This window comes from Apus apus, chromosome 6 (genome assembly GCF_020740795.1).
Source record: "Apus apus isolate bApuApu2 chromosome 6, bApuApu2.pri.cur, whole genome shotgun sequence".
In the NCBI taxonomy this organism is placed as follows: domain Eukaryota; kingdom Metazoa; phylum Chordata; class Aves; order Apodiformes; family Apodidae; genus Apus; species Apus apus.
Window position 1 is genome coordinate 15,625,050 of NC_067287.1, and position 23,414 is coordinate 15,648,463.

The 23,414-nt window shown below is 49.3% G+C and overlaps 1 protein-coding gene across 5 annotated transcripts in view; it reads left to right on the forward strand.

Annotated features, from left to right (window-relative positions):
* Positions 1–20,307, forward strand: part of IGFBP2 (insulin like growth factor binding protein 2) — a 63,417-nt gene extending 43,110 nt beyond the window's left edge. For 4 of the 5 annotated variants that reach the window (XM_051624146.1, XM_051624150.1, XM_051624148.1 and 1 more), the window contains exons 2-4: positions 13,829–14,052; positions 15,515–15,655; positions 17,898–20,307. In XM_051624146.1, coding sequence (XP_051480106.1) covers positions 13,829–14,052; positions 15,515–15,655; positions 17,898–18,065 — 533 coding nt within the window. In that variant the 3' untranslated portion in view covers positions 18,066–20,307. Of the gene's footprint in view, positions 1–13,189; positions 13,209–13,828; positions 14,053–15,514; positions 15,656–17,897 lie in introns of those variants that run through there. The other variant, XM_051624147.1, reaches the window with a different exon arrangement.
* The last annotated feature ends 3,107 nt before the right edge of the window (positions 20,308–23,414 follow it).

A 23,414-nucleotide genomic window follows, 5' to 3' on the forward strand; every position in this document is an offset into this window, starting at 1 on the left:
TCCCCCTCTCCAGGGCTTTTGGTTGAAGGGGTTTGCATTTTAAGCCATACTCAGCTCATGGGGTGTTGAGTCCCCAGTAGAGGACACACAGAGGCTCTAATTGCAGGTTTTAGATTTTTGTGTACTGCAGTATCTAAAATATCTGCCTTCCCCAACTTTGGGAGTTAGGATATCCTTGTGAGGATGACTTGGGTTGGTCTTTTCATGGGTATAACCCAGCTGGGTTCGGTTGGAAAGCCTGATAGGAGAGATGTCTCTGCTCTGTGTATAGGAGCCTTGCTGGAGCAAGGGAAGAAGACAGGGAGACGTTTAGAAATTGTGATTAGCTTACTGCCTTCCTCCCAAGGAAACCAGAAAAGTTTGTCTCGTTAAAGATGGCACTGTTTTTCTCTCCAGTGAAACAAGAGTGCCCGAGTAACTCTCAGACCCACAGCAACACCCTCTAACAGTTTGGGATAGGAAGTGCAGAGCTTAATTACATTTTTACCCTCTTTCACTTCACTATTCAAATGTTTCTTCTCCTGGGCTTTAAGTCTTGCTGGACTGGGGCAGGAAGGACCAGGGGAGCTCATTCAGCTGCTGCTAGTACGCCTTGCTTTTTGCTCGCTTCAAGGGTGGCTTTTGTGTTTAGACATCTGAGAAAAGATACCAGGCGGCGAGGATAAAAGATGGTTGGACTCAGCACTGCAGCATGAAATCAAACTGGAACACAGCACTGGGAAAGCTGACAGTGCTTTGAATATCTTACTCTTGTAGGAAGGGGGACAAACAGGACATAGATGCCCTGTTTTCATTGGAAGAGTTAAAAGCCAGAGCTTACAAGGTGTGATCCTGGCCAAACAGGACTCCCCTGTGGGTGGGGACAGGACAACAAGTAGCTGACAGGGCAGCACCTTTGGGCAGATGAGCAGTGGGGATGAGGAAGGTACCTGACAGGCATGAAAAGCAAGTGGTGTAACTGAGGAGCTTGCTTCTGAGTGTCTGAAACAGATTGTGGGAATTGCTGCATCACAGCCAAGATCTGTGGTGGTGTGATGAGTCCCTTTTCATCTGGCCACTTACCCTGAAGCTGCAGTAGTCCTGGTTTCAGCAAGTCTTCCTGCTCTTAGCAGGCATAAAGCTCCTGGGCTACATGTGTGGGTCGCATGCTGTGTTAGCATCTACTGGCAAAATGCATCTGCTGTGCATTTGGTGCTGGGGGAGAGCCAGGCTGCCTGCTGAGTGGTCTCAGCCTCAGTCTGCAGTGGGAGAAATACTGTCTGGGGCAGTGTGTTAAAGCCAGGCTTCAGGGACTCTGCTGGTACCTGCCCATACCAGATCATGGCCTGAAATTTGTGGAAAGATGCTGGCCATTTGTCCCTGGGAGGATGCTGCATGCTGCAGCCCAGCATTGGAGCCCCAGCTCCTTCCCACAGGAGGGACCAGTCCTGTTGTTATTCCAGTGTCTGGGAAGAACTAGGGGTGGCTTAGTGGGAAAACAGCCAACTTTGCAGGCAGTACTTCTCTTTGTTCCCAGCTACTGTGTGCCTAGCTTCTCCTTTCACAGGGAAGTCCAAGCATCTTCCAGTTAAGAGCTGGTAAAAGGGCTTGCAGGTAACCTCTCCACTGTCTGGGGGCATGAGGGAGCTTTGTGCTTCCTGGAGGGGATTTCAAGCACCCCACGCATCGGATACTGGCTTCCTGAGCTGGGCTTTTCTGTTGTTCAGGCCACCTGGAAGGATGTGTAAGAGGAGGCTTGCAGGGTGATTGTTTGTGAGCAGTAGCTGGCACTGGTGCAGTCTGTGCTGGGTGGATGGAGGGGGACATGGGGGGGCTGTGTTTTGATTCTGCTTTTCCTGTTTGTTGTAACTTGGCAGAGGCAAAGTTTTAGAGACTGCAGGGGCAGCAAGAACCTTTTTCTTTTCTTTCTTTTCTCCCTGGCATGTTCTGTGACACCTTCCGCCAGTAACTCTCTTTTTTTTTTTTTTTTCTCTCTCCAGGATGGGCAGAGGGAGAGTGGGAGGGGGTGACTGGTGTGTTGAGGCTTTGTAGCACACAAACCAGAATATTTAGGAACTCTTTTCATTGTCTAGGGGGGAGACTTTCCTAAAAGCAGCCCCTAGAATGTGAGCAACTGTCACAAGTGCTTTTGTTCCTGCTTCAGGTAGGATTTCAGTGGAAAAAAATTTAAGAAGGAAAAATCAACATACACAAAATGCACAAAAGCAGCAATAAAGTGTTCCATTAAGCCAGATGTACATGCTTTAAAGCAGTAACAGGTGTGACAACAGTGGCTCTAATGAAGTGGAGTTTCACCGATCGAGTGCAATGGAGACGGGTACATGTGCTCATTGCTTCCTGACAGGAATGGTGCAGCAGGGCTTTTGTTCTGGGGGCTGATGAAAGCCCTTGGAGGGTATGTGGGTGCTTGGGGCTGATGTTTTCTGCTGTCCCTTGGCTCCTGCTCCCATGCCTCTGCGGTGGCTGCAGTGAGGGTGGGTTAATTATAGCACTCCAGCTCAATTTATCTAATGACAGCCTCCCACCTTAGTGCTCCCAGGAGGCTGCGGTGGCCCCCTTGATGTTCTCCTTCCCCAGACCCTGGGTGAGGGTCTGAGGAGTTACATGCCCTTTAATGACTGCCACATTTTATTTTGCAAATGTGGGGGTTCAAAAATGCAGCAGAAAGCTGTGAGATGCTTTGGCTGTAAGGAGATGGGTAATGGCCAAAGAAAACCTGTTATTCACGTGCCATACAACACCTGCAATGTACGGCTTGAATGATACTTGCTGCAGAGCAGCTGGCTGGGTTTTGGCTGGGGAGGCTGACCTGGGCCAGGCTTAGACCATGTGCAGGGCTGGTTTGGAGAAAGACTTAAACATCAATGTGCTAGCTGTCCAGCATTTTGGGGTGAACTCCATGCAAACACTAATCCTTATTGAAAGCAGAAGATTTCCTGGCATTTTCTTGCAGAAGCTCAACTATTTTGCTTGTTAACACAGGCATGGGGGCTTTGCTCTAGCTTGGTGACCACCCTATCACCACATAGCAGCAGCCTGTCCCTTCAAAGGGCTCTTTCCCACAAGCCTGAGTACCTTCCAAGCCTTTAGGTGGCAGCCAGATCCTCCCACCAGGAAAGGGATGCTGTGTAGATCAGGTGCACAGAATACACCAGGGCACTTGGTGCTGAGTGTGCTGGCTGGATGTACATGAAACACTCTCTGGAGCTGTTTGGGTGGAAAGCTGACTGTTGCACATCTGAGCTTCCCTCTCAGTGGTTCAGCTGGCTTATCACATCTGTCTCCATCACCCTGTTTTGTGGTGGTCTGTTTTTTAAGCTTTGCTTATGCTTATGCTTTCCCTCCTACTTGGGAATGCAGCCAACTGATGTTCCCCTTTCTTTTCTTCCTTTTTCTAACACCGTTTTATGACTCTTTCTTCCTGCCTTTTGCTCAGTGGGAGTCTGCATACTCCTGAGGTTGGAGCTTGGGCAACTTCATGGGTGGCCTAAAATATGGAGTTGGTTGCAAACAAAGTGAGATCCAGCCCCTTTTTCTATAAAGGCAAGAGACCAAAGCAATCACAGAGCAAAGCAGCAGGCTGCCTTGCTCTGCTTCCCTCCCACCTGTGTGGGAGGAAACTTCGCCTTTTGAAGGCCAAGTGGCATTGATCTGGCCATGCTGTAGGCTCTGGAGGTTGGAAGTCACTCAAGGACCATAAAGGTGACTTGCATTACTTGCATGTGCATGGCCATTGTATGCTGCAAGCAGTTTTTGAAGATCAGCTCATCTGAACTAAATTGTTGCCTTCTGGTAGTTTGGCCCATGAGTCTGAGCCATTCATAGCATTACTGCACGTGTGTGCGTGTCACTCAGCAATGGGACAAATCTGCATTTTTGGCCAAACTCCTGTGTGTTTCAGCAGCAGTGTTGTACCAGTAAAGACTTCATGCCTAGAGTGTGGCAATAAGAAAATTGTGTTTTTTCTTTTGTCACGGTATGACAAATAGTAAATATGCATAATAAATACACATGCAAGGCCAGGTTCGGTCCCTTCTCATGGTGTACTCTTAACATGAGGTTCAAATTAGCTCTCCCTCTACCTGGGAGAAGGCTAAAACAAGGGTTAAAGAAATCCAGCAAAGTGACTGCAAAAGTGAGTGAAATATTGCCCCAAGAACAGGTGAACAGAGTGTTCTGACATAGTCTGAAACAATTGCAATGTTGTTCAGCTTGACCATTAAATGAGAATAAAAATCCCCACCCTCTTGTGAACAGCTTGGTGCCTAAATGTGGGATATGGCAACTCGGCAATATTCCCCACGAGGAGGAGAGGATAATGCCTCTGTGTGCTGGAGGCAGCTGGGAGATGCTGGTGGGTGGAAGAGACTTGCAACTAAATTACAGCAGATAGTGCCTCTTTCCACCTACAGTTCAGTGCTCTGGTTTTATTTGGAGGTTACTGTGCTTTGTCCCCAGGGAATGCAGGTTTCTGGGGTTGGCTTCGAGGGCTGGTGTTTGGATAAGGAGCTGTGTGGGGACTGTAGGTCCAGCAGACCTCGAGGTGATACTGGTGGTAATTGCAGTTGGACTCTGGCAGGATTTCTGAGGAGAAGGTAGGAATAAATTACTGTAATAATAGTGAGTTTTGAAAAAGGCAGACTTTGAGGAAATGTGCAGTGAGATTTGGGTGGGTGGTGAGGGGAGCCCTGGACTGAGCCACCGTCTGGAAAATCAACTGTGGAAAAGTGAGATGTTATTTAAAAACTAGTAATATAAATGGCTGAAGTTCATTCCATTTGCATGCAATAGTCATAATAACTGGAGAAGCCAATGTGGCTGAGAAGGGAGTGGAGAAATACCGGAGATAGGCAAGAGACTGCTCTTGCAGGCAGGGTGGGGCACTGCTCTGACCTTTTTGGGTATTTAAGTCTTTTTTGCTTTACTTGTAATATTTTTTTCCTCTTAACTTTGAAGCTTTTCCACCTTTCTGCAGTACGGAAGGTCAAACTTTTGGCCACTCTGCACGCAGCCTTCCCAGAAGGTATGCAGAAATACTCTGCCATAGGGTCCTCTGGTCGTGCCCTGTCCAGAGCTGTTCCTCACTACCTGTTGGTCTTGATGGGGGCTGTGAAAATGGGCACAAAAAGGGCACAGTTGGGTTTTCAAAGCCAGAGGACATCTCTCTGGGGAACTCCTTGAGGAGCCAGAATAGACGGAGGGCATTGCCAGAAACAGTCTCTAGACCATCTCCCCTAGCTTCTCGTACGATAAAGACCACAAAATTTCCCTCAGCAACCTCTCCTTAGAGCCAGACACCTTGTGTGTGGCTAAAGCACCCTATCCAAGACCCTGATGCACAGACATGAGCCCTTCCTCCAGTAGCACATCTGGATGCAGGTTCAAATTGAGTTTTGGCAGCCTCTCTCCAGGTAACTTGGTGTTTGCTTGTCACTGCCTGCACCTAGAAAGGTAATAATTTTAAAATAGGAGAACAGTCTGAACAGGTCCTATATATTATACTTTTTTTTTTTTTTCTAAAAATGTGTGAGAGAGGCAGAAATGTTTTATGTGAATTCAGAGTTTCTTTGTGATTGTGTATCCATCAGATCATCAGTCCTTCATCAGCCCTTTCCAGCAGGCTTTGGAGTCTCATACCTGGGAATGAGCCTTGTTAAGGAATCAGCTCCTGTAACTCTGCCAGCCTCTGGCTCTCCTGCAGAAAAGAGAAGTGCAGCATCTCGATGCCAAACAGATCATCTGGATAATAATTAACATGCAGGCACCCTCGTGGAGGCTGCGGTAGGGAAAGCTCTTCTGTGCTTCCATAGTCTGGACTGTGGGATGCAAAAGCTTCAATGGGCTTGTACTCGAGGTCAGAGATGAGCTTGTGTTTCCTAAAACAAACGGGAAATAAAGACGGTTCAAAACAGCAGTAAAACCTGTAGGAAATGAATGGGGTGGTTTTGTGGTCTGGTTTCATTCTGGAAATTCATAGGATCTGAGGATTTAGGAGCTGAGCTTGTATTAGAAGTTGGTGCAGGCTTTTGAAGGTGCCTGGGGCACTGAAGCCCAGACAGATGCACCTGAGTGGCCAGGGAAGGGCAGCAGAGACTTGGCCTGCTAAGGTTAATGGCTGATTTCATTCAGCCAGAAACCCCTAATGACTTAAGTAGCAACTACTCTGGGGATTTTACAGATGGACTCAAGGTCAAATCGGGAAGCTGCAGTGCAATTAATTTAAGCTTGAAAGTGTTTTTTCAGCTAATTCATTTGGTTCTGCTGGGAAGGTTGCAGCATTGTGGAGGGCTAATGAGAGAAGTGTGTTGAAAGGGCTGAGATATGGTTCACTAAAGGGGGGGAATGCTTTCAGGGTGGCAGGGAGCTCAGAGAGCCTCATTCTGCAAAACCTTCCAAACATCTTAAGGTCTTTCCCCTGAGCAAGCTGCCCTCACACGTGTTGAAGTGAAGCACGTGCACAAACCCACTGTCATCGGCCACAAGATGAGACCCTCCGGCTCCTCAGCCTCAGCTTTTAGGTGAGTTCAGAGTCTCTGCTGTAGGTGCATGTTGGGATGTTCAGCAGCCCCATGCTTGGGCAAAGAAGTGGATGAAAGAAAAGCAGAATTCCAAGTGGAAGTTGGGTAAATGAGGAGGCTTGAAGTGTCTTCCTGCATTTTTGAAGGACCTGAACAGCCTTTTCTCATACCATTCTTGGCAGGCAGCAAACAGCTGGCGCGGAAGGTAACACAGTGTTGCAAACAACACTTGCAGGCTTGCTGTTGGCAGGAGGAGGGTTGGAGCAGACCTTGCCCAGCGGTAGTTTGTGCTCTGCTGGGTCCACACAGAATGGGTTGGTGATGTGCTACGTGGCCCATCAGTCAAACCGTTTGGAAAGAAAGCTAACAAAACAAACCCTGCTATTTTATCTCTCTTCAGCCTGGCTGCACATTTCCATGAAATGGTGGAAACTTACTATTTTTGAGAATTCTGTTCCTGTTTGAGATGTAGTTGGCGTTTGCTGACGTGTTTGTAGATATATTGGGAGGTGGAGGAGGACTAATAGAGACAGGCAGTCATGTAAACACATGCACATGCAGAAACACACAGAGGCAGGCTCTTTTATTGCACAAGTCTTGTATCCTTGGGAAATGAATCTACAGATACTATTTAAAAAAAAAAAGACAAAAAAAATTTAAAAAGACTGTTTGAAGTAAAGCCTAGGGGAAGGGACATCTCCATCCCTCTTCTTCCCTCATCTGTTAGCTCTCATTTCAGTATCACTTCTGTGCTGGCTCCAGGGTTCCAGAGAAGTTTGTGTGCAGTGGGGCACAGGTGCACTCTGGGGCACTGTGCACTCAGTAAGAGGTTTTTTTTTTTTCTCTGGCTCTGGACCTAGATATATGGAGCAGCAAAAGTTCCTCCCTCCAGTCACCAGGAATGGGCAGAGAAAAAAGAGTGAAGCAGGCTGCTGAAAGCCACTCTGCCCTGAGTCAATGTCCCTGGCATTCTGGAGGAGCATAAAGCATTTCCTGCAGGATGCTGGAGCCAAAGGAAGGCACTGGGTGCCCCTTGGATCACCCCTCGGTGCCAGCCACTCACGGCAGGGAGAGGATCTTGCTAAGCAACCCCTGGCCGGAACATGCTGTTCCCTCCCCAGTCCTGCCCTCCCTGCTGGTAGAGATGGGCTGAAAAGATCTCAGGAGCAAAAATACAGGGTGTTTGCAGAGGCGTAGGGCTCTCAGCCCTGGGGGATCTCAGAGTGCTTTGTGGACAGCTTATCACAGAGGTAAAACAAGCTCTTGGAGACTGATGCAGGAAATTTCTGGCTGTGGTGTGCAATTGCCTTGCTGTTACTGAGCAAGCTGGTGTGATGAAATAACCCTGGGGAGTTCAGATAGGCATAGGATCCTGGGAACCTGCTCTGAGGAGCTCCTTGGCAGATGCAGAGATTGGCCCAACCTGATCTCAGTCTCTGTTTCCCGGGAGCCTATGGTTCTAAGAGAGCTGGGGGACCAGCCTTCCTGTTAGCCCTCCAAAAAAGCCAGGTGGTATGGACACCCCTGGGCTGCCCAGGAATGCTGGCTGTGAGCCCTTTGCAACCAAATCAAGTGCTTAAACATCCACATGTCACCAGTGCAGAACTGGATGAGGCTAATCAGAACAGGCTACTGACTGGGGAGAGGGGATCAGGAGGAGGTGTGGGGGAGTTCCCATAGTTGAATCCAGAAAGGGGTCATGGATGACTCCTCCCCAGTTAGGCCTATCAATGGCTATTAAATCCAATCTAGATGCAACCTTTGGCTCCTGAACTGCTGATTGGCAGGAGGAGAGCTGAGAGGGATTGCTTTGTAATTGTCATTTATTCTGCTCCTTCCCTGAGCATCCACCAGTGGCTGTTGTCAGGGATGTTGTCCTGGGGCAGGGAGTCTTCTGCTCTGCATCCCTTCTCCCATCGCCCTCTTTCTTACACGACCCGTTGCTTGTGCTTCCTCTGTGGCCTTTCCCAGTCACTCTGCTTTTGAGTGAAGAGAAAAATGAAACTTGAGTAGCTGCTTTGGTTTCCTCTGCCTCTAGAGAGCTGCATCCCGCCTGGCTTGATTACACCTGGGACCAGACCATGTGCGGATGCCCCCACGTTTCCCTTCCGCAGCCAGATGGATCTGGTGTGTGTGGCTCAGTGCTTTGCAGTTTGGCAGTGGTAATCAGCAAACCCTGGGTCCTTTCTGGGGCAGGATGGACCAGGAGACCCTGCAGGGGACTTTGTTCCTGGCAGCTTCTGCTGTGAGGAAATTGCAACGCCGGTAGAATCCCTGCTCGCAAGTGCTTGCTGAAGGTAACTGAGCTCCAGGTCAACAACACCCACACCAGACCTATTGCACAGGAACCTTTGCCCAGGGCTCTCCTAGAAATACTTTGCAGACTGATGAGGCAGAGGTCACCGGGGCTGTGGTCAGGGATTGCCTGCTTCTTCCCCACCTTCCTGCAAGCAATTCTTCTGTGGCTGTTGTGCATATTAAAGGTCAGGTTTAAAGCTCCCATTGATCTTGGGCTGCAAAGGACAAGTGCTGGGTTTCTGGTAACCTGGGTCAAGGCAGCTCTGCTACTTCAAATAAAAAGAGGCAAGCAAAACCCAGAACAGGCACTTAAATTATCCTGAAATGGTAGAACTTGCAGCCCCAAGAGGCTAAAGGCATTGGAGGGGGAAGGGGCAAAAAGCCAGGTGAGAGACACAGTGCTTCTCAGGGTGAAAAAAATCACTCTCTAGATGCTGCCTTCCTGCAGCCCCAAGTGCTCTTGCTCCTGTGCAAGGTTTGGTGCCAGGGCCAGAGCACTGGCTCCTGGGTTCGCTCATCAAATTCCCTGTGTAGCTTTGGGCAATGCTCTCTATTTTTTCCATGCCTTTGTTTTTTACCATGTGCAACCCCGGATGAACACCTCTCTCTCCAGGGTAATTAATGAGCTGCAAAGCACTTTGATGTCTTCAGAGGGAAAGTGTTGGCCAAGAGAGGCTGCAATTGCTGCTGAGGGAGGTGTAAGCCCTATCCAGTCCAGGATACAGCTGGGACCCAAGTCTAGCAGGGCTCCGGGCAGGTTGTTGAAGGGCATTTTAGTGAAACTTTCTGTGGGTCTGGGACCTTAAGCAGCACTTAAACACTATGCAAACATCCCAGGCCTATAAACAAATGCTTGGGAGACCCTGTGGGCAAGCTGTCATCAAAGGAAAATGAGTGCAGAGACAGAGAGCAGTGCTGGAGAGGGTGGCTGTCTGTGGTCTTTGGCATGGTGTGTGTTCCCTGTGATACAGGCTGGCCCTCTCCTGCTACGTGAGTGCTGCTGGCTCAGCCGCATCCCACAGCCCAGATATGCTTTGGGGCTCTTCAAAGGGATAAAGACGTATTTTTAACTTCAGGCAGCTGCTTTTTTAGCATGGTGTTTTTTTCTTCTCGTAGCTCTGGAAGTGGCAGGTTGTTCTAAAGTCCCTCTGTTTCTCAGCTGTCTCAGTGGAGGTGCCTAGAGATCTCAAACCAGCTTCCCAAAATTTAGGTGCTGGAAATCAGTAGCCACTTTTGAAACTGTTGGCAAGACTGTGCAGTTCCCTACAGATGTGAGCTGATGGCCATTTGAACATACTTTCACCTCAGCCAAGTCCTCACCCCATTGAAGCCAATGGGAATTTTCCTTGAAAAAGGCCATAAAGAAATCATTTTCTTGGCATGGAGAGAAGTGTTTCATGGGCTCGACATCAGTGTTCAGGAGAACTTCAGCTATCTGCTTTGATTTTTGCCACATTTGTCCCACCCTGCACAAAGTGCTCTACCTTTTGATCCAAAATAGCAAAGGAGATGTTTTCCATATGCCACAGGAAAATGGAAGAACTATAAAACTTAATTGTTTTGGAGTTTCTGCACCACTCTGTTCACAGATATATTTAGCATGACTTGAGTTGAAATTGGTCAGCAAAAGGGTGTTTGCCAGAATGACAGATTAGGGTTGGATATCTGACAAAACTGCATACCTGCCCATCCCATGCCAGTAGGGTTGATGGGTGGCTTAATTAGTTCATGGATAGTTATAAGCAAGCACACATTATTTGCTTCTTCTGGGTGGTGTTAAAAAGCATTATCTGACTGTAAAAGGCTCATGGCTTGCTCTGTGTTCTCCCAACCTCAAGGTTTGATGTCTCTACTCTTTGTTGCTACGTGGCCTGTTTGCCCTTTGAAATGTGGTCCACCACACCTGATTCTCAGCCTCCTCTTGTTCACAAAGGAACTGCTGGTGCTTTGCATGTGGGGCAAACTTCTGTCCTGTCTCCTTTTCCTGGTGACTGAGGCATTCCTGCAAGCCCCAGGTCAGGAGAGTTCCTCCTAAGAGCAGCACTGGGTCTGGAGGAGGGAAAAGCTGTGACGGGTCTCCAGCATCAGTCCCATGTGAATCAATTCAGCTCAGTGGCAGGGTGAGGGTACTGCTTGCTGTGGCTGGCTCAGCCTTGGGAGAGAGAGCTTATAGTCAACAGCAGCTAGACCTTCCTGGCCTCTGCTTCAGGCGTGCTCCTGTGATGGTGCACAGGGAGCCAAGACCAATCTCTCCTGTCCCTGGGTGTGTTCCTGCACATGGGCTTGCACACGCTGCTCCCATAGCTGGTTTTCTTTGGGCTGGTATTTGTTAGCATTGGAAAATGAGAAAAATGAGCAAAAATATTATCAGAAGCAGGTTTTGTGAATGAATCAGCCGACAAGAGTCTTACCAGCTCGCCTTCATTTACTAGTGCAGTGCTTATTTGGGCAGATGTCTATATATTTTAGTTGGAGGCAGGAAGGAGTGAGAATCTATGGGGGAAGGCACCGCTTCCAGTTTGCTGCTTTTCTGTGAGTTTGTACCATCAGTTTTCTGAATGAAGCAGGGGACTGCAGAGTGTCTAAGATGCTGCCATGCTGCTGTGCTAGTTCTTCTCCAGTTGACAGCTTGGTCGGACACCAAGAAAAGAGCACAAAAGACTGCTGGAAGGCTAAAACCCTCCTAAGCAGCTCGTTGAGGAACAGTCTGGCCAGCCTTGCCCGTCTCTTGCACAGTGCTTTCTCATTTGATCCTGTCTGAAGGGCGGCCTCATGGCCTTCTCCTCACTATGTGTTTCTAATTAACGAGGAGACTGGTGTATAAACAGAAGATTCCTGCTCAAAATATTAGTTGTCCGGCTCCCAGGATGACAGCCAGATGGCAATCACCAGGCAGCAACCCAGCCTTTGAGCTCGCCCATCTGGCTATTAAACCTGGTCCCAGTTCTCATCTGGAACTAGTATTGGGGAGAGTTACGGACTTTGCTGGATTGGTTTTACCCCATGATTGCTTTTCAGTTGCTACCTAAGCAGCTAAAACCCCCTGCATTTAGTGTTCCTGGGGAGTGGGATGATCCCAGTATTGGGAGATCTGAGTTGAAAATGGTGAAGCAGTTCAAAAGGACAAATTCACTGAGGGATGGGTCTATCAATGGCTTTTAAATCATCTGTGTAAGATGCAATCTTCCACCATGAAAGTACTTTTCCTACTGGTTTGCAACAGAGATTGGGAGTGGTCCTTCTGACGTATCCCCCAAGCAGCTGCTGATGGCCTCTTGGATGGCATGCTAGGCTGGGGTGGCTCTTTGATCCAGCCCACTTGGGCCATTTGCTTACTATCAGTCTGCAGGCAACCAGACATTTGCTGAGTAAGTTCAGACAAAACTTCTTTTTCAGTTTCTCCTGTGTGAGCCTGAGGTTGTCACACCTGAAGAGAGCTTGGGAAGCTGTGGCAGAAATAAAACGCTTGCTATTATGATTTTTCACTCCCTGTCATGACAGTAGAGCTGTGCTCTGACAAAACATTGTGATGCAGCTTCTGAAAAAAAGGAAATGTTAAAATTGGTAAATGCTCTTTGTGCTTGGTCTTCAAAGAAGCAGAAGAGATCCATAAATTAAGCTTTGTTACACGAGCTAAAGCATTGCTTGTCCTCCACTGTGCATAGTTTGATGTGATTTCCTTACTTCTTTATTAGTGCCTCAGTTCTGGGGGGCTGGAAAGCTGAAATTGGAGGTGCTGGAGAGAATGCTGATGTTGGGAAGCTCTGTGATGCAGTTTGTCCTTGGCATATGTTAAAAGACACTTCGTGTTTGTCACCACTGTAGCACTAGGATGGCCTAGTCTGTCACTAATGTGGGACCTGTGGAGCTACTGAAGAGCTCCTATATACAGAGACATACTCTAGCTTGGGTTATTGTGGTGAGAGGTGGTGTGCGTGCAGGGGTTGAATCATAATTTGGACTGGAAAGGACCTCTGGAGATCTTGGTCCAAGCTCCTGCTTGGACCAAGCTTCAGTGTTAGATCCAGCTACAGTCAGATGTGCGTGCTCCACCAGATCAGACCAGGCACCAAGGAGGGGTCAGCTGTCACCCTCTTGAGAAAGCAGGAGGATGTGAGATCTGTCCTCATTGACACCACAAAGTTCAAAAGGACTGATGTCTGCAGCATTGTGACCATTGTGTACTGCTTTGAAAGGATTGCTCTTAGAAACAGTGCCCAGTGAACTGGGAAAACACATGAAGCAGAGAGTGGAGGAGGTGGAAAAAAATCCAGTGTTTATCCCCAGCTTTCTGCTGGGTTTGAAATGTTTTGAAATGGCTGAACTAGCTGGGAGTCTTGCAGCTCGAAGCAGTGGCAGAATTGGGCCCAGGACACATGGGGCTGTTCCATGGTCAGCAGAAGTGGCTATATGCAGAAGTAGATAGAAGATAAATGAGTAATGCACTGTATGACAAACGATGTGAAAGATGATATGGCAAGGACAATCCCTGGAATGGCAGGATCTCCAAAGGAAATGAGGGTGGCTATAAAACGGAGGGAAGGTATTTTTGAAAGCAGGCCTGAGAATTTATTTTAGCACATTAATATTGAGTAAGTATTCCTGGAGATATTCTGGGGGATGATAGATGGATTCAAGGTATTGTTACTAATCACTGTGGTTTTAAGTTTTGGAACCAAAGGACATTTGGCATCCCTAACCCAACTGGACTTCTGATGGGAAAATTACATTCTTTGAGAAGTAATTTAGAAGGTCAAAGAAAAACCAGAAAGAACTTCTCCAGCAGCAATTTCCCCTGCTCTATAAACTGTCTTTTAGTGTGGTAATAACTCCAGAATGAAAGGATCTATTCTCACCTTCCAGATGAAAGGGCTAATGCAATTTACAATTTTTGCATGCAAAGATTTTATGGCTTTGTAACCGGCCATGCTTGAAAGCAATCCAGGGTGGGATCCAGTGAGAGAGCACCTGGCTGAGCTTGACCCTTTCCTTCTCTGCCCTGTCTCCTGCAGATAATGTCGATGACCGGTCCGAGAGCATCCTTGCTGAGAACCACGTGGATGGCACCACAGGGATGCTGAGTGGAACTGGTGGGAGGAAGCCCATGAAGACAGGCATGAAGGAGCTGGCTGTTATGAGGGAGAAGGTGAACGAGCAGCAGCGGCAGATGGGCAAAGTTGGGAAGCCCCATCACAACCACGAGGACTCAAAGAAGTCACGGCTGTCGACAGGCAGGGTGAGAGGGCAGTGGGGCATGGGGAACTGGAGGCAGCTGTGGGCTCACTGGGAAAATACGGAATGCAAAAGCCTTAGTAACATATGCAACAAACTCTTAAAAAGAAGCGTAAAGAGAAAGAAAAAGGGGGGAGAGGAGGGGAAAAAAAAAGAAAAAAGAAAGGAAAAGCAAACATTTGTTTTGGCCTGAAGCTGGGCCCAAACTCACCATCTCATGAACTTTCACGTGCCGGTGAGGAGGTGTTATTTTCATTGCAGCTTCATCTCCTGACAGCAGAGCCAGAGAAGAGGGGTCCTGCTGGCTCAGTACCTACCCCTGGAGGGGTGCAAGCGTGCCCTTTGCCCACAAACCTACTTTCTCACACCCTTTTTCCCTAAGCAAGTGCCAGAGATGGCCCAAGGGGATTTGGGGGGGTGGGAGAGAGTGTCTGCCTGCTGCGGGGCAGCCTCAGTTTGAGGAGGGGGTTCAGAACTCCCGAGGATGAGCTGTGGGTCTGTCAAATAGCAGAGAGACTGGCCAGAGCCCTCCCCTGTCCCCTTCTTCCCTGTCTGTCTCTCTGCCTTCCTGTCCTTGGCCGTGGTTTCCCTCTAGTGGGCAGCTTGATCAAGGCAACTAGATGGGATGGTGTTGGAAAGCCACCCCAGAAGGTCCATAATACGTATCTCTAGAAACAGAGAGGGTATTTATATCTGGGGAGTGCAGAGACAGGGGCTTGAAAAGAGCCATCACCGCCTCCAAGGAACAAGCAAAGCAGAGGTGCAAAATAAGGTGCAGGCACCATCAACTTAGTGAATTCCCACATTGCTGCTTCTCCTTTGGAAAAAAAGAAACAATCAACCACAACTGCAGAAGCACAGAAATGTGGATTCACACTGGCTCACATCAGGTGTAATCTAACCAGGCTGCCTTGGTTGGGAACTCTGGCTTTGGGCTGCTGTGGTTGCCTTTAGAGGCTGGTTTTGCTGGGTGCTCTCATTCCTGGGGCTTGCTCTCCATCTCCATGGGGTGTCATATGTGTTCAGTTGCACTTCTGGATCAAAACTGCATCACAGGTGTGGGGTCTGGGCTATGCTTATGGAAACCCTCCTGGCCTGTTTGGATTAATCCTGCTTCACATTACTTGTCACCACTAGTGAGACCCATAGGAGCATTTCTCCTTCTCTCTGTTCCCAAGGCCTGTGACCTGGTGTTATGTTGGCTCTTGGCCACGTGAGGCACATGGGAAAGATGTGCACACAGGGTTATCTCCACACATTGGCATGTGTGGACTTGCCTTTGGGTGCCTGTAGGTGATGTCAGCAGCAGGACCCAGTGGCAACCTGTGTCCTGAAGAGGTGCACACAGGTGTTCATCCTTAATGGTGTTTCTGTTGTCCGAAGTGTTGATACTGTGACTAGACCCATTGCCCTGATGTGTGGAGTTTTTTCGTTTGTTTATTTTCTGCTTTCTGGGTTCTTTTCAGACGCCTTGTCAGCAGGAGCTGGATCAGGTCCTGGAACGCATCTCTACTATGCGGCTGCCGGATGAGCGAGGTCCCCTGGAGCACCTCTACTCCCTCCACATCCCCAACTGCGACAAGCATGGCTTGTACAATCTCAAACAGGCAAGTGGGGAGACCCAGAGCCCCAGGGCTGGCTGCACTGCCAGCAGCAGCCCTCAACTCAATACGTGTCCCCCACTCTGTGCCGCCAAGGGGGACACGCAGCCGCTCAGGGCTGAGCTGACACTGTGCACATGGTGTTGGGTAAACTGCAAATATTACATGTGGTATGGACAAGTTTAGTAACACCCAGGTGTATCTGCAGCCACAAGCTAGTAAGTGGAGATGTGAGACCTGCATCTACATGTGGCTGCAGGCAGCCCAGAGATGGAGAATCTCTTTAGTTCAGAGTCTCTTCTTCCCTGTGAGAGCTGCTTGTCTGTCCAGGTCTATTTTCATGTGCTTTGAGCTAAGTCTTGTCCTGTCTGGGCCCTGCTACTGGGGAAAACAGGCTGAATGCTGGCCAGTCCTGCAGACAAAGCAGAAAGCACTTCTCCTGGGGTCAGGAAGGTTTCTAGTGCACTTTACTGGTTTTCCTTCACAAATTGAGGCTGGTCCCAGAGGTCGAGGAGGGATTCCTTCCATGTGAGGTGCGGGCTGGGGTGCAGCATGCTTCTGAAAGTATTTATGGACCCAGAAGGACTCAAATGACCTAATGTGTGTCTGAATTCTGACTTCCTGGCTTTATTAATGCAAAACCAGCAGGTGTCAGCAGTTAAGGCATGGGGGAAAATATGCCAATAAAAACCTTGGGCAGCAATGTGTGAACAGTACCTGGATACAAGCACACCTTACAGCTCTGTGTAACTGAGCCTTTGGAGAGGCCCCCAGAAAACCTGCTGTTTTCATGGCTAAGTCTTTTTCTCAGGGCTACTTCTAGCCCTTGGTTAGGAGCATTAAAAGAAAAAAAGGCATTAAAAAAGTAGGATGCTCTAAGATAATCTCCCTCCATCCCTTCTCTCTTTCCTCTCCTGCCTGGACCCTCACCCTCTGCCTTACCCTGAAGCACCATTGGTTGGCTTGGATTCCCCAGCATGAGCACACTTGGAAGGGGTGCATGGAGCAGAGTTGGCAAATTCCCAATAAGGACATGAGCTGTTTCAGGGGAATGAGCCTGGACAATGCAGCATTGCATTGTTTGCTACAAAAAACAAAAGGCATTCTCTGCTGCTCCTTGTACCTGTCCAAGTCAGCCTGCACTGAAGGGCGCAGATGGGTTATGCACTGGTTGGTGCTACAGAAAAAAAGAGGGGACAAAAATTGCTCTCTTTTCCCCTCATCCCTCCCCCCGCCCTGGCTAAGGACAAAGGTGGCAAACATAAAGTGATAATAATTTCCCTCCATCTGGGTTTCCAGACCTGAGTATCGGCTCCTTTTCATTTGCTGGAAAGTGGATGCCAACAAAAGCATTCCCAGTTGTCCCACCTCCCATGGGCCAGCACTTGGGTGGAGGGTGCCTAGATGCAATCTCCTGCTGGGGAAGCTTTTTCTTCCCCTCTTTTTGTTCTTTTTATTCCCATGAACAAGGCTGCATTTTGCCCTCAGTCCAGCTGCAGAAAATGGCTTGAATTCAGCTTTACAGAGTGCATGTACTGCCCAGCCTGCTGGAGTAACCTCTGTGTCTCCTGCTATGCTCTGTTCAGAGATATATCTGCTGGGGATGGAGGGATGAGCATCAAGTTCAAAGTGCCTGCAGCCTTTCCAGGGAAAGAGGTGAATGATAACTGTTAGGGCAAGAAATGTCTCTCTCACCAGACCAAGCTTGATGGGGGCAGAGTCCAGGTCCAGATGAACCATTTTCCTTACTTCTATGCTGGGACAGAGTGAGACCCTGCTAGGAAACATGTTTGGGTCTGGCTGTGGGGCCTTGCTCCCATATTTTGGCTTGTCTAGCCCAATTTGCAGGTGAGAAGCAGCTTCCACAGCACTTCTCAGTCTGTCTCATCCCTCTTCCCTGAGGGTTTTTTGACTCTGTGAATGCATTAATTTGCAGTTGACAGCAGTGCATCTCAGGGGCAGTTGTCTTTGTGGTTTATTAAAGTTTGCTTCTTGGGCCCTGGCACAGCTGCTGGGAGAAGAGGTCCAGCCCTCAGCTTGGACTGCTGAAGCTGTGCTGCTGGTGCAGCAGAGACCTCTAAGTGTCTGAGTGCAGCATACCTGAACCTTGCCTTAATCCAGACTAGTGCTGAATCACTGCAGAGCCCCCAGCTCTGCCTGTGTTTGGGCTTTGGGCTGGTAGGGCAGGGAAGGGGGTTTTGTCCTTCTCCTTCCTCAGCTGATGCCTGCCCTGTCCCTCTCTGTGCAGTGCAAGATGTCGGTGAACGGGCAGCGTGGCGAGTGCTGGTGTGTGGACCCTATCCATGGCAAGGTCATCCAGGGTGCACCCACCATCCGTGGGGACCCCGAGTGCCACCTCTTCTACACAGCCCACGAGCAGGAGGACCGGGGAGCACATGCCCTGCGGAGCCAGTAGACGGACGTGATCCTGCTTGCTGGAGGTGGCCATGGCCCCCATGCTGGATTTTACATGGGTTTCAGCATGTCTCTTTAGGCTCTGGAAGAGACTGGGGTTGGGTCCTGTGTGCTGCCCTCCTTCCCCTGCTGCCTGGCTCCAAGAGAGGGGAGGGATAATGGGAGGGGAAGGGCGGTGGGGGGGTTTGCAAGGAGAAGGGACTGCTTTCCTATAGTCTTTCACCCAATGTAAGCCAGAGAACCGGTCTATTTTGCTCCTCACTCTGCGGCCCTGTCTTCCCTGCTGCTTTGTGGCATCTTCCTGCACCCTCCAGAATGGAGCGCCATGTGCTTCTTGACACCTTTCAGGGGCAAAAACACTTGCCACGTGCAAGAGGGGAACTAAAAACAAAGGAAATGAAACCTCCCCCCCCCCCCTTCCCTCTCTTTCCCTCCCTTCCCCAAGACCAAAGACTGTAAATACTGTGTCGCCTGCCTCTTGTGCCCTGCTGGTCCCTTGCGCCCCAGCCCGGCCATCGGTCCTGGCATGGGATGCAGTGTGGGAGGGAGGGAAGGAGGAAAGCCTCCTGCTTCTCAGCTGCAACATGCCAGTGTGGTCAGGAGGTATCCCCAAAGGAGTCATAAGCAAGGGAAAGGGCTAAAGGATTAGGTATCTTCCCCCCACAAAACACCTCTTGGTGCTTCCCTTCCTGGCACTGGGGCACAGCCAGCCCTGCAGGAACCTGACTCCAGCCACTGGTCTGGGAGGATGGAGCCTCTGGGTGACAGCAAAGCCTAAATGCTTGGTTTTCCAGGGGGTATGAAGGGCTATTGCCCAGTATTTCTTAGGATCAGCTTATACTGAGGGAGCTAAAGTGAAGTTGCTGGGGCTGGGTGGAAAGATACCTGTGTAGATTTAGGGTAACAAGCCAGGGAGTGTCTCTCTTGCTCATTCTTTCTTTTTTTCTAGATAGAAAAAAGCCCATCTAAAACCTGCACTCCCAAGCAGCTGCCCTAGTCCCTCCATTTTTGCTTGGGACTGGAGTGAGCATCTGCTATTCAGCACATACTTTTTTTTTTTTTTTTTTTAAAGTAAATTACAGTCTGTATCTTGCTTTGTAAAGGTCTTGACATGCATGCACCCCTCTGCCCCCACACATATTTGTATAGATTAAAGCCAAGCAATTCCAGGCGCTCCAAGAGGTTTTGTGCTGGACATGCCGCTCTGAGGAGAGAGGTTTCTCTGCTGTTATTTCACCTGTTGATTTCTTTCTGTACAGAATGCACCAACGCTGAGAATAAATAACTTCCCTGTCGCCTAAGCAAGGAGATTTTATTATTTTATTATTTTATTATTTTTTCTTTTTCTTTTTTTTTTTAAATCCCTTTTTCTCTTTTAAAGTAGGTACCATTTTGCAGGGCAATTGCAAAAATGCTCTCCTTACAGGAAAAGTCTTGTGCTTTCCCTAAATTAAATCAAGGGAGGGTGGGAATTAAAGCATCTTCTAATTTCTAGCAAATGGTTCTGAGTAGCACGCAGCCTCCAGATCCCACGGGGTTAGGTTGAGTAGTGTGGAGGAAGGGGGCTCTCTGGCAACAGCCAGGTCTGGCTGGGAGCATGTTGTGCTTGCATCACATGAGCCAGGCAGCAAAGCTGCCTCATCATGGCCTTCAGGAATGGGATCAGCTGCTGGTAACTGCTGGCAAAGCCCAGAAACACCAAATGGTGCTAGAGAACAGGGTCCCTGCTACTGATACCCACTCCCATCCAGGCACTTTGTTCTGAATAAAGAAAAGCAAAAAAGCCCAATGGATTCTGGAGGAAGAGGAATGCTGGGATTCATTGTTTTTTTTCCCCCTTCTTGGCCCTACATTTCAGATTCCAAGTGTGAAGGGTGCAGGTGGTCTCTGCAAGTTGAGCTCCTCAGGACTTTGCAGGGGTATGGATGTGACAGTGGAGGAAAGTCGGGTGGAGGTGTGTGCAGGGCAATGTGTATGAGAGGGAGCAAGAGTGCATGAGAGGGCAAGAAAAAATATCTGCATGCAAAGACAAGTAATTATAAAAATGATGCTACCTGTTTTCTGTTAACATCCAAGGATGTTCTGCTTTTTCATGTAAACTTTGCACACACTGGCTGTCATCTGGGGTTTGTATTTTTTGGTTTGTTTAGGGATCAGGAAATTTTCTTTTGTGTTTTTCTTTTTCTCTTTTGGAAAAGCTGAGCTGCATAAAGTTGGAATAAATTAAATGGGATGCCAGAAAACTGTCATCTTCCCCTCTCCCCACTCCCCTCTGTTCATAGGACACGTTTTGTTGCCTGATGCATCACACCCAACTCACAGCTTTTGTCCAGGGGCTGTTGTAAACACTGGGACCAACAAGAGGCAATGGGAGTTGTGCCTTTCATTGTTACTGGTCCTAGTTGTAGGAGCCGGGAGGAACTGATGTCACTCATCCACTGGCCTTCCATGTTCCTGCTCCACGTGTGGTGCCTTGTGAATCTGCAAAATACAAGTGTGCTCTCAAGTCCTCTGAAGTTGGCATCTGGCTAGCACGTGTCTGAAGACCAGCTCCCTGCCTGACAGCAGGTAAATTTGGTGGAAAAGGGTGGTTGTGTCCCACTTTGCTGGGAAGAGAGGTCGGTAGTGTGGATTGCCTGTCTGACGTGGTGCTTGTGGAGCTCCCTGATCTGCCAAGAGGCTGTGTGAGATCAGTGGTTTCCTGCTCCTTCAGCTGGGGAGCAGCTTTGCAAGGGAAGGTCTCTCCCACCCAGCGCAGGGACCTCAAGCACTTTGGCAGATGCTGGGGCAAAGGCTATGAGAAGGTTCTCTGCTCTTTCCAGCTTCCCAGCCTTGGTGTTTCAGTCCCTTCCTGAGTTGCATTCAACTGTGCTGTTTATTAGCCAGCAGATGGACCTGTTCTCCATGAATCATGCAGGCTTCTTTAAGGATCTCATGATAGTTGTGGTCTCTGCAACCCATGCAGAGTTCCTTGGCTGAGCAGGGCACTGCAGGAAGAAATCCTCCATGGGGGATTCTCCAAGGGCTTTCCCCTTTGCTTCCTCAAGGAGAGCAAAATTTGAGCCAGCTAAAAAGCCAGCCTTAGTGTTTCCATCTGAAATATTTGCGCAGAACAAGCTATTGAGAAGGTACCAGGAGGCCAGGCTGTATGTGGGATCAGGGCTTGGCTGTGCTGCTCCATTGATGGGGCCATGGAGTCAGGTCCCTTTAAGGGACCTTCTCAGGGTGAGAGGTGCCGCCTAAGGGAGCATGATAGTACAGCTCAGTGCTTGGGGCACCACAGGGAGGCCAGCAACAATAATAATAAACCCTGAGGCATTCAATTAAAGTTGCAGCATTGAAGGAGGGGCCCCATGTGGCCTGACAGCCAGCAGCCAGGTGGCTGCGGTTTCCCTTTGGCCTCCCCGAAGGAAGGCAAAACCACTGGGCTGCTTCCCATCTGTTTTTTCCTACCCCATGCCAGTATGTTGAGTGGGACCAGTGCTTGTTGAGGGGCTGGGCAGTGGTGGGGAGCATCAGGAAATGTATGGAGACAGGAGACAGCAAGTGTTTGGGGCTCTGTGGGAAGGGAGAGGACAGGTAGGATGAGGGGGTGGGATGGGAGCTGGAGAACATGAGAAAAGGAGCAAAATTAATGTAACGTGCCCTTGGGGGAGCTGAAGGTGGCTCAGGAGATGGTGAGGCAGGGGCGGGGGGGAATACCAAGTAGCACCATAGGCATGATAGTGCTCCTAGCCAGGGACTGCCTAGGGAGGGCTGGGGATGTCAGAGGTGCCCAAGCCCAGAGTCCAGCCATGACTGGGCCACCCTCTGGTTCAAGGACTGGAGGGAAATAGGAGCCCTCAGCACAGCAAAGGGAGCTTGCATCTGGCCTGGCACCTTGCATAGGGGCAGAGGAACAGCAGTAAGGTGAGGGGAGCAAGTAGCTTCTGATTATAGAATCACAGAATCATAGAATGGTTTGGGTTAGAAGGAACCTTAAAGATCATCTAGTTCCAACCGCCCCTGCATGAGCAGGGACACCTTCCACTAGATCAGGTTGCTCAAGGCCCCATCCAACCTTCAAGACCTCCAGGAAGGGGGTATCCACAACCTCCCTGGGCAACCTGTTTGGTTGCAACATGGCCTTGAAGGCTGCATGTGTGTGTGCATGGGTTTGATGGATGTCACCGCGTGGAACCTGGCCCAGGGGCTTCACCTGGGCTGGCTTTGTGCCTCCTGGGCTCTGGGTAATCAGGTGGGACCTCGGCAGCTGAATGTAGGGTAGCAGCCAAAACCTCAGCAGCTCTGGTGTACACACACAGAACTATCTACAGTGGCAAAATACCACTTCAGTATAGCATAAAAATGTTACACTTGTATACTATAAACAATAATATTTAATACAAAGAATATAATTAGTGTAAGACTCTATGACTGTATCTACGTATAGCTATAGCTACGTATAGCTATATACAGGCATATAGCTATAACCTGTAGGTAAGAGTATGATTTACTAGCTGGGAAGGTGGGGAAAAGCACCCGAACTTTTGATGTGGAAACTTCTTTTCAGCGCCTGTGTGGCTGAATGCAGAAACAATGCCCCTTGCCCAGCTTGTGCAGGCCCCGCAGGCAGGCTCGGCGTCCCACCTGGTGCAGTCTGTAGCACCATGTGGCTCTTGAGCCATGGGGTGCCTGGGTGCTGGAGTCCTAGCCTTGAGGGGTGGCATATGGGGTGGCAGCGGGGATGCAGACCTCTCCCCCCACAACTTGCTTGGAGTGGCAGGTTTGGCCCCATCTGTGCTCTGGGGTGAGAAAGCCATTCGGGAGCAGGTGGCTGGGCAGTGCAGATATGATGGGGGATACGTTGTAGTACACACCTGGAAACACACAGACCACAGTGGGGGCCAAAGAAGATCTTTTTGTGTCCCACCCTGCTCTGAAACATGGGATGATGCTGGTGGATGGGGGGTATGGGGGATTCAGGAGACAGAAGATAAGAGGGTGTGCAGGAGGATGAAGGGTGATGCTGGGTGGGTAGCTCAGGCATTGGGGAGGACAGTTGGAAGGGCTACCATCAGGTGTCTGAGGACTGTGGTGTGGCTGGGCAGCCCAGGGATGGCAGGATGCTCCTGCCCACAGGGGCAAATCTCCCTGCTACCCAGAGACATCTGAGGCTCAAACATTATGTCTGATCCTAAACTGTGGGGCTCAGTTCGGGATACCAGCTGCAAGCTCAGCATCACCAGCAGCCAGGTCCTCTCCCTCCCATAACCCGGCTGAGGACAGTTGCTGCACCCCACTCTATACAAAGAAATTGCTAAAAAATCCCAAATAAATAGGGCAGCTCTGCTTTAAGAATGCTCTAACC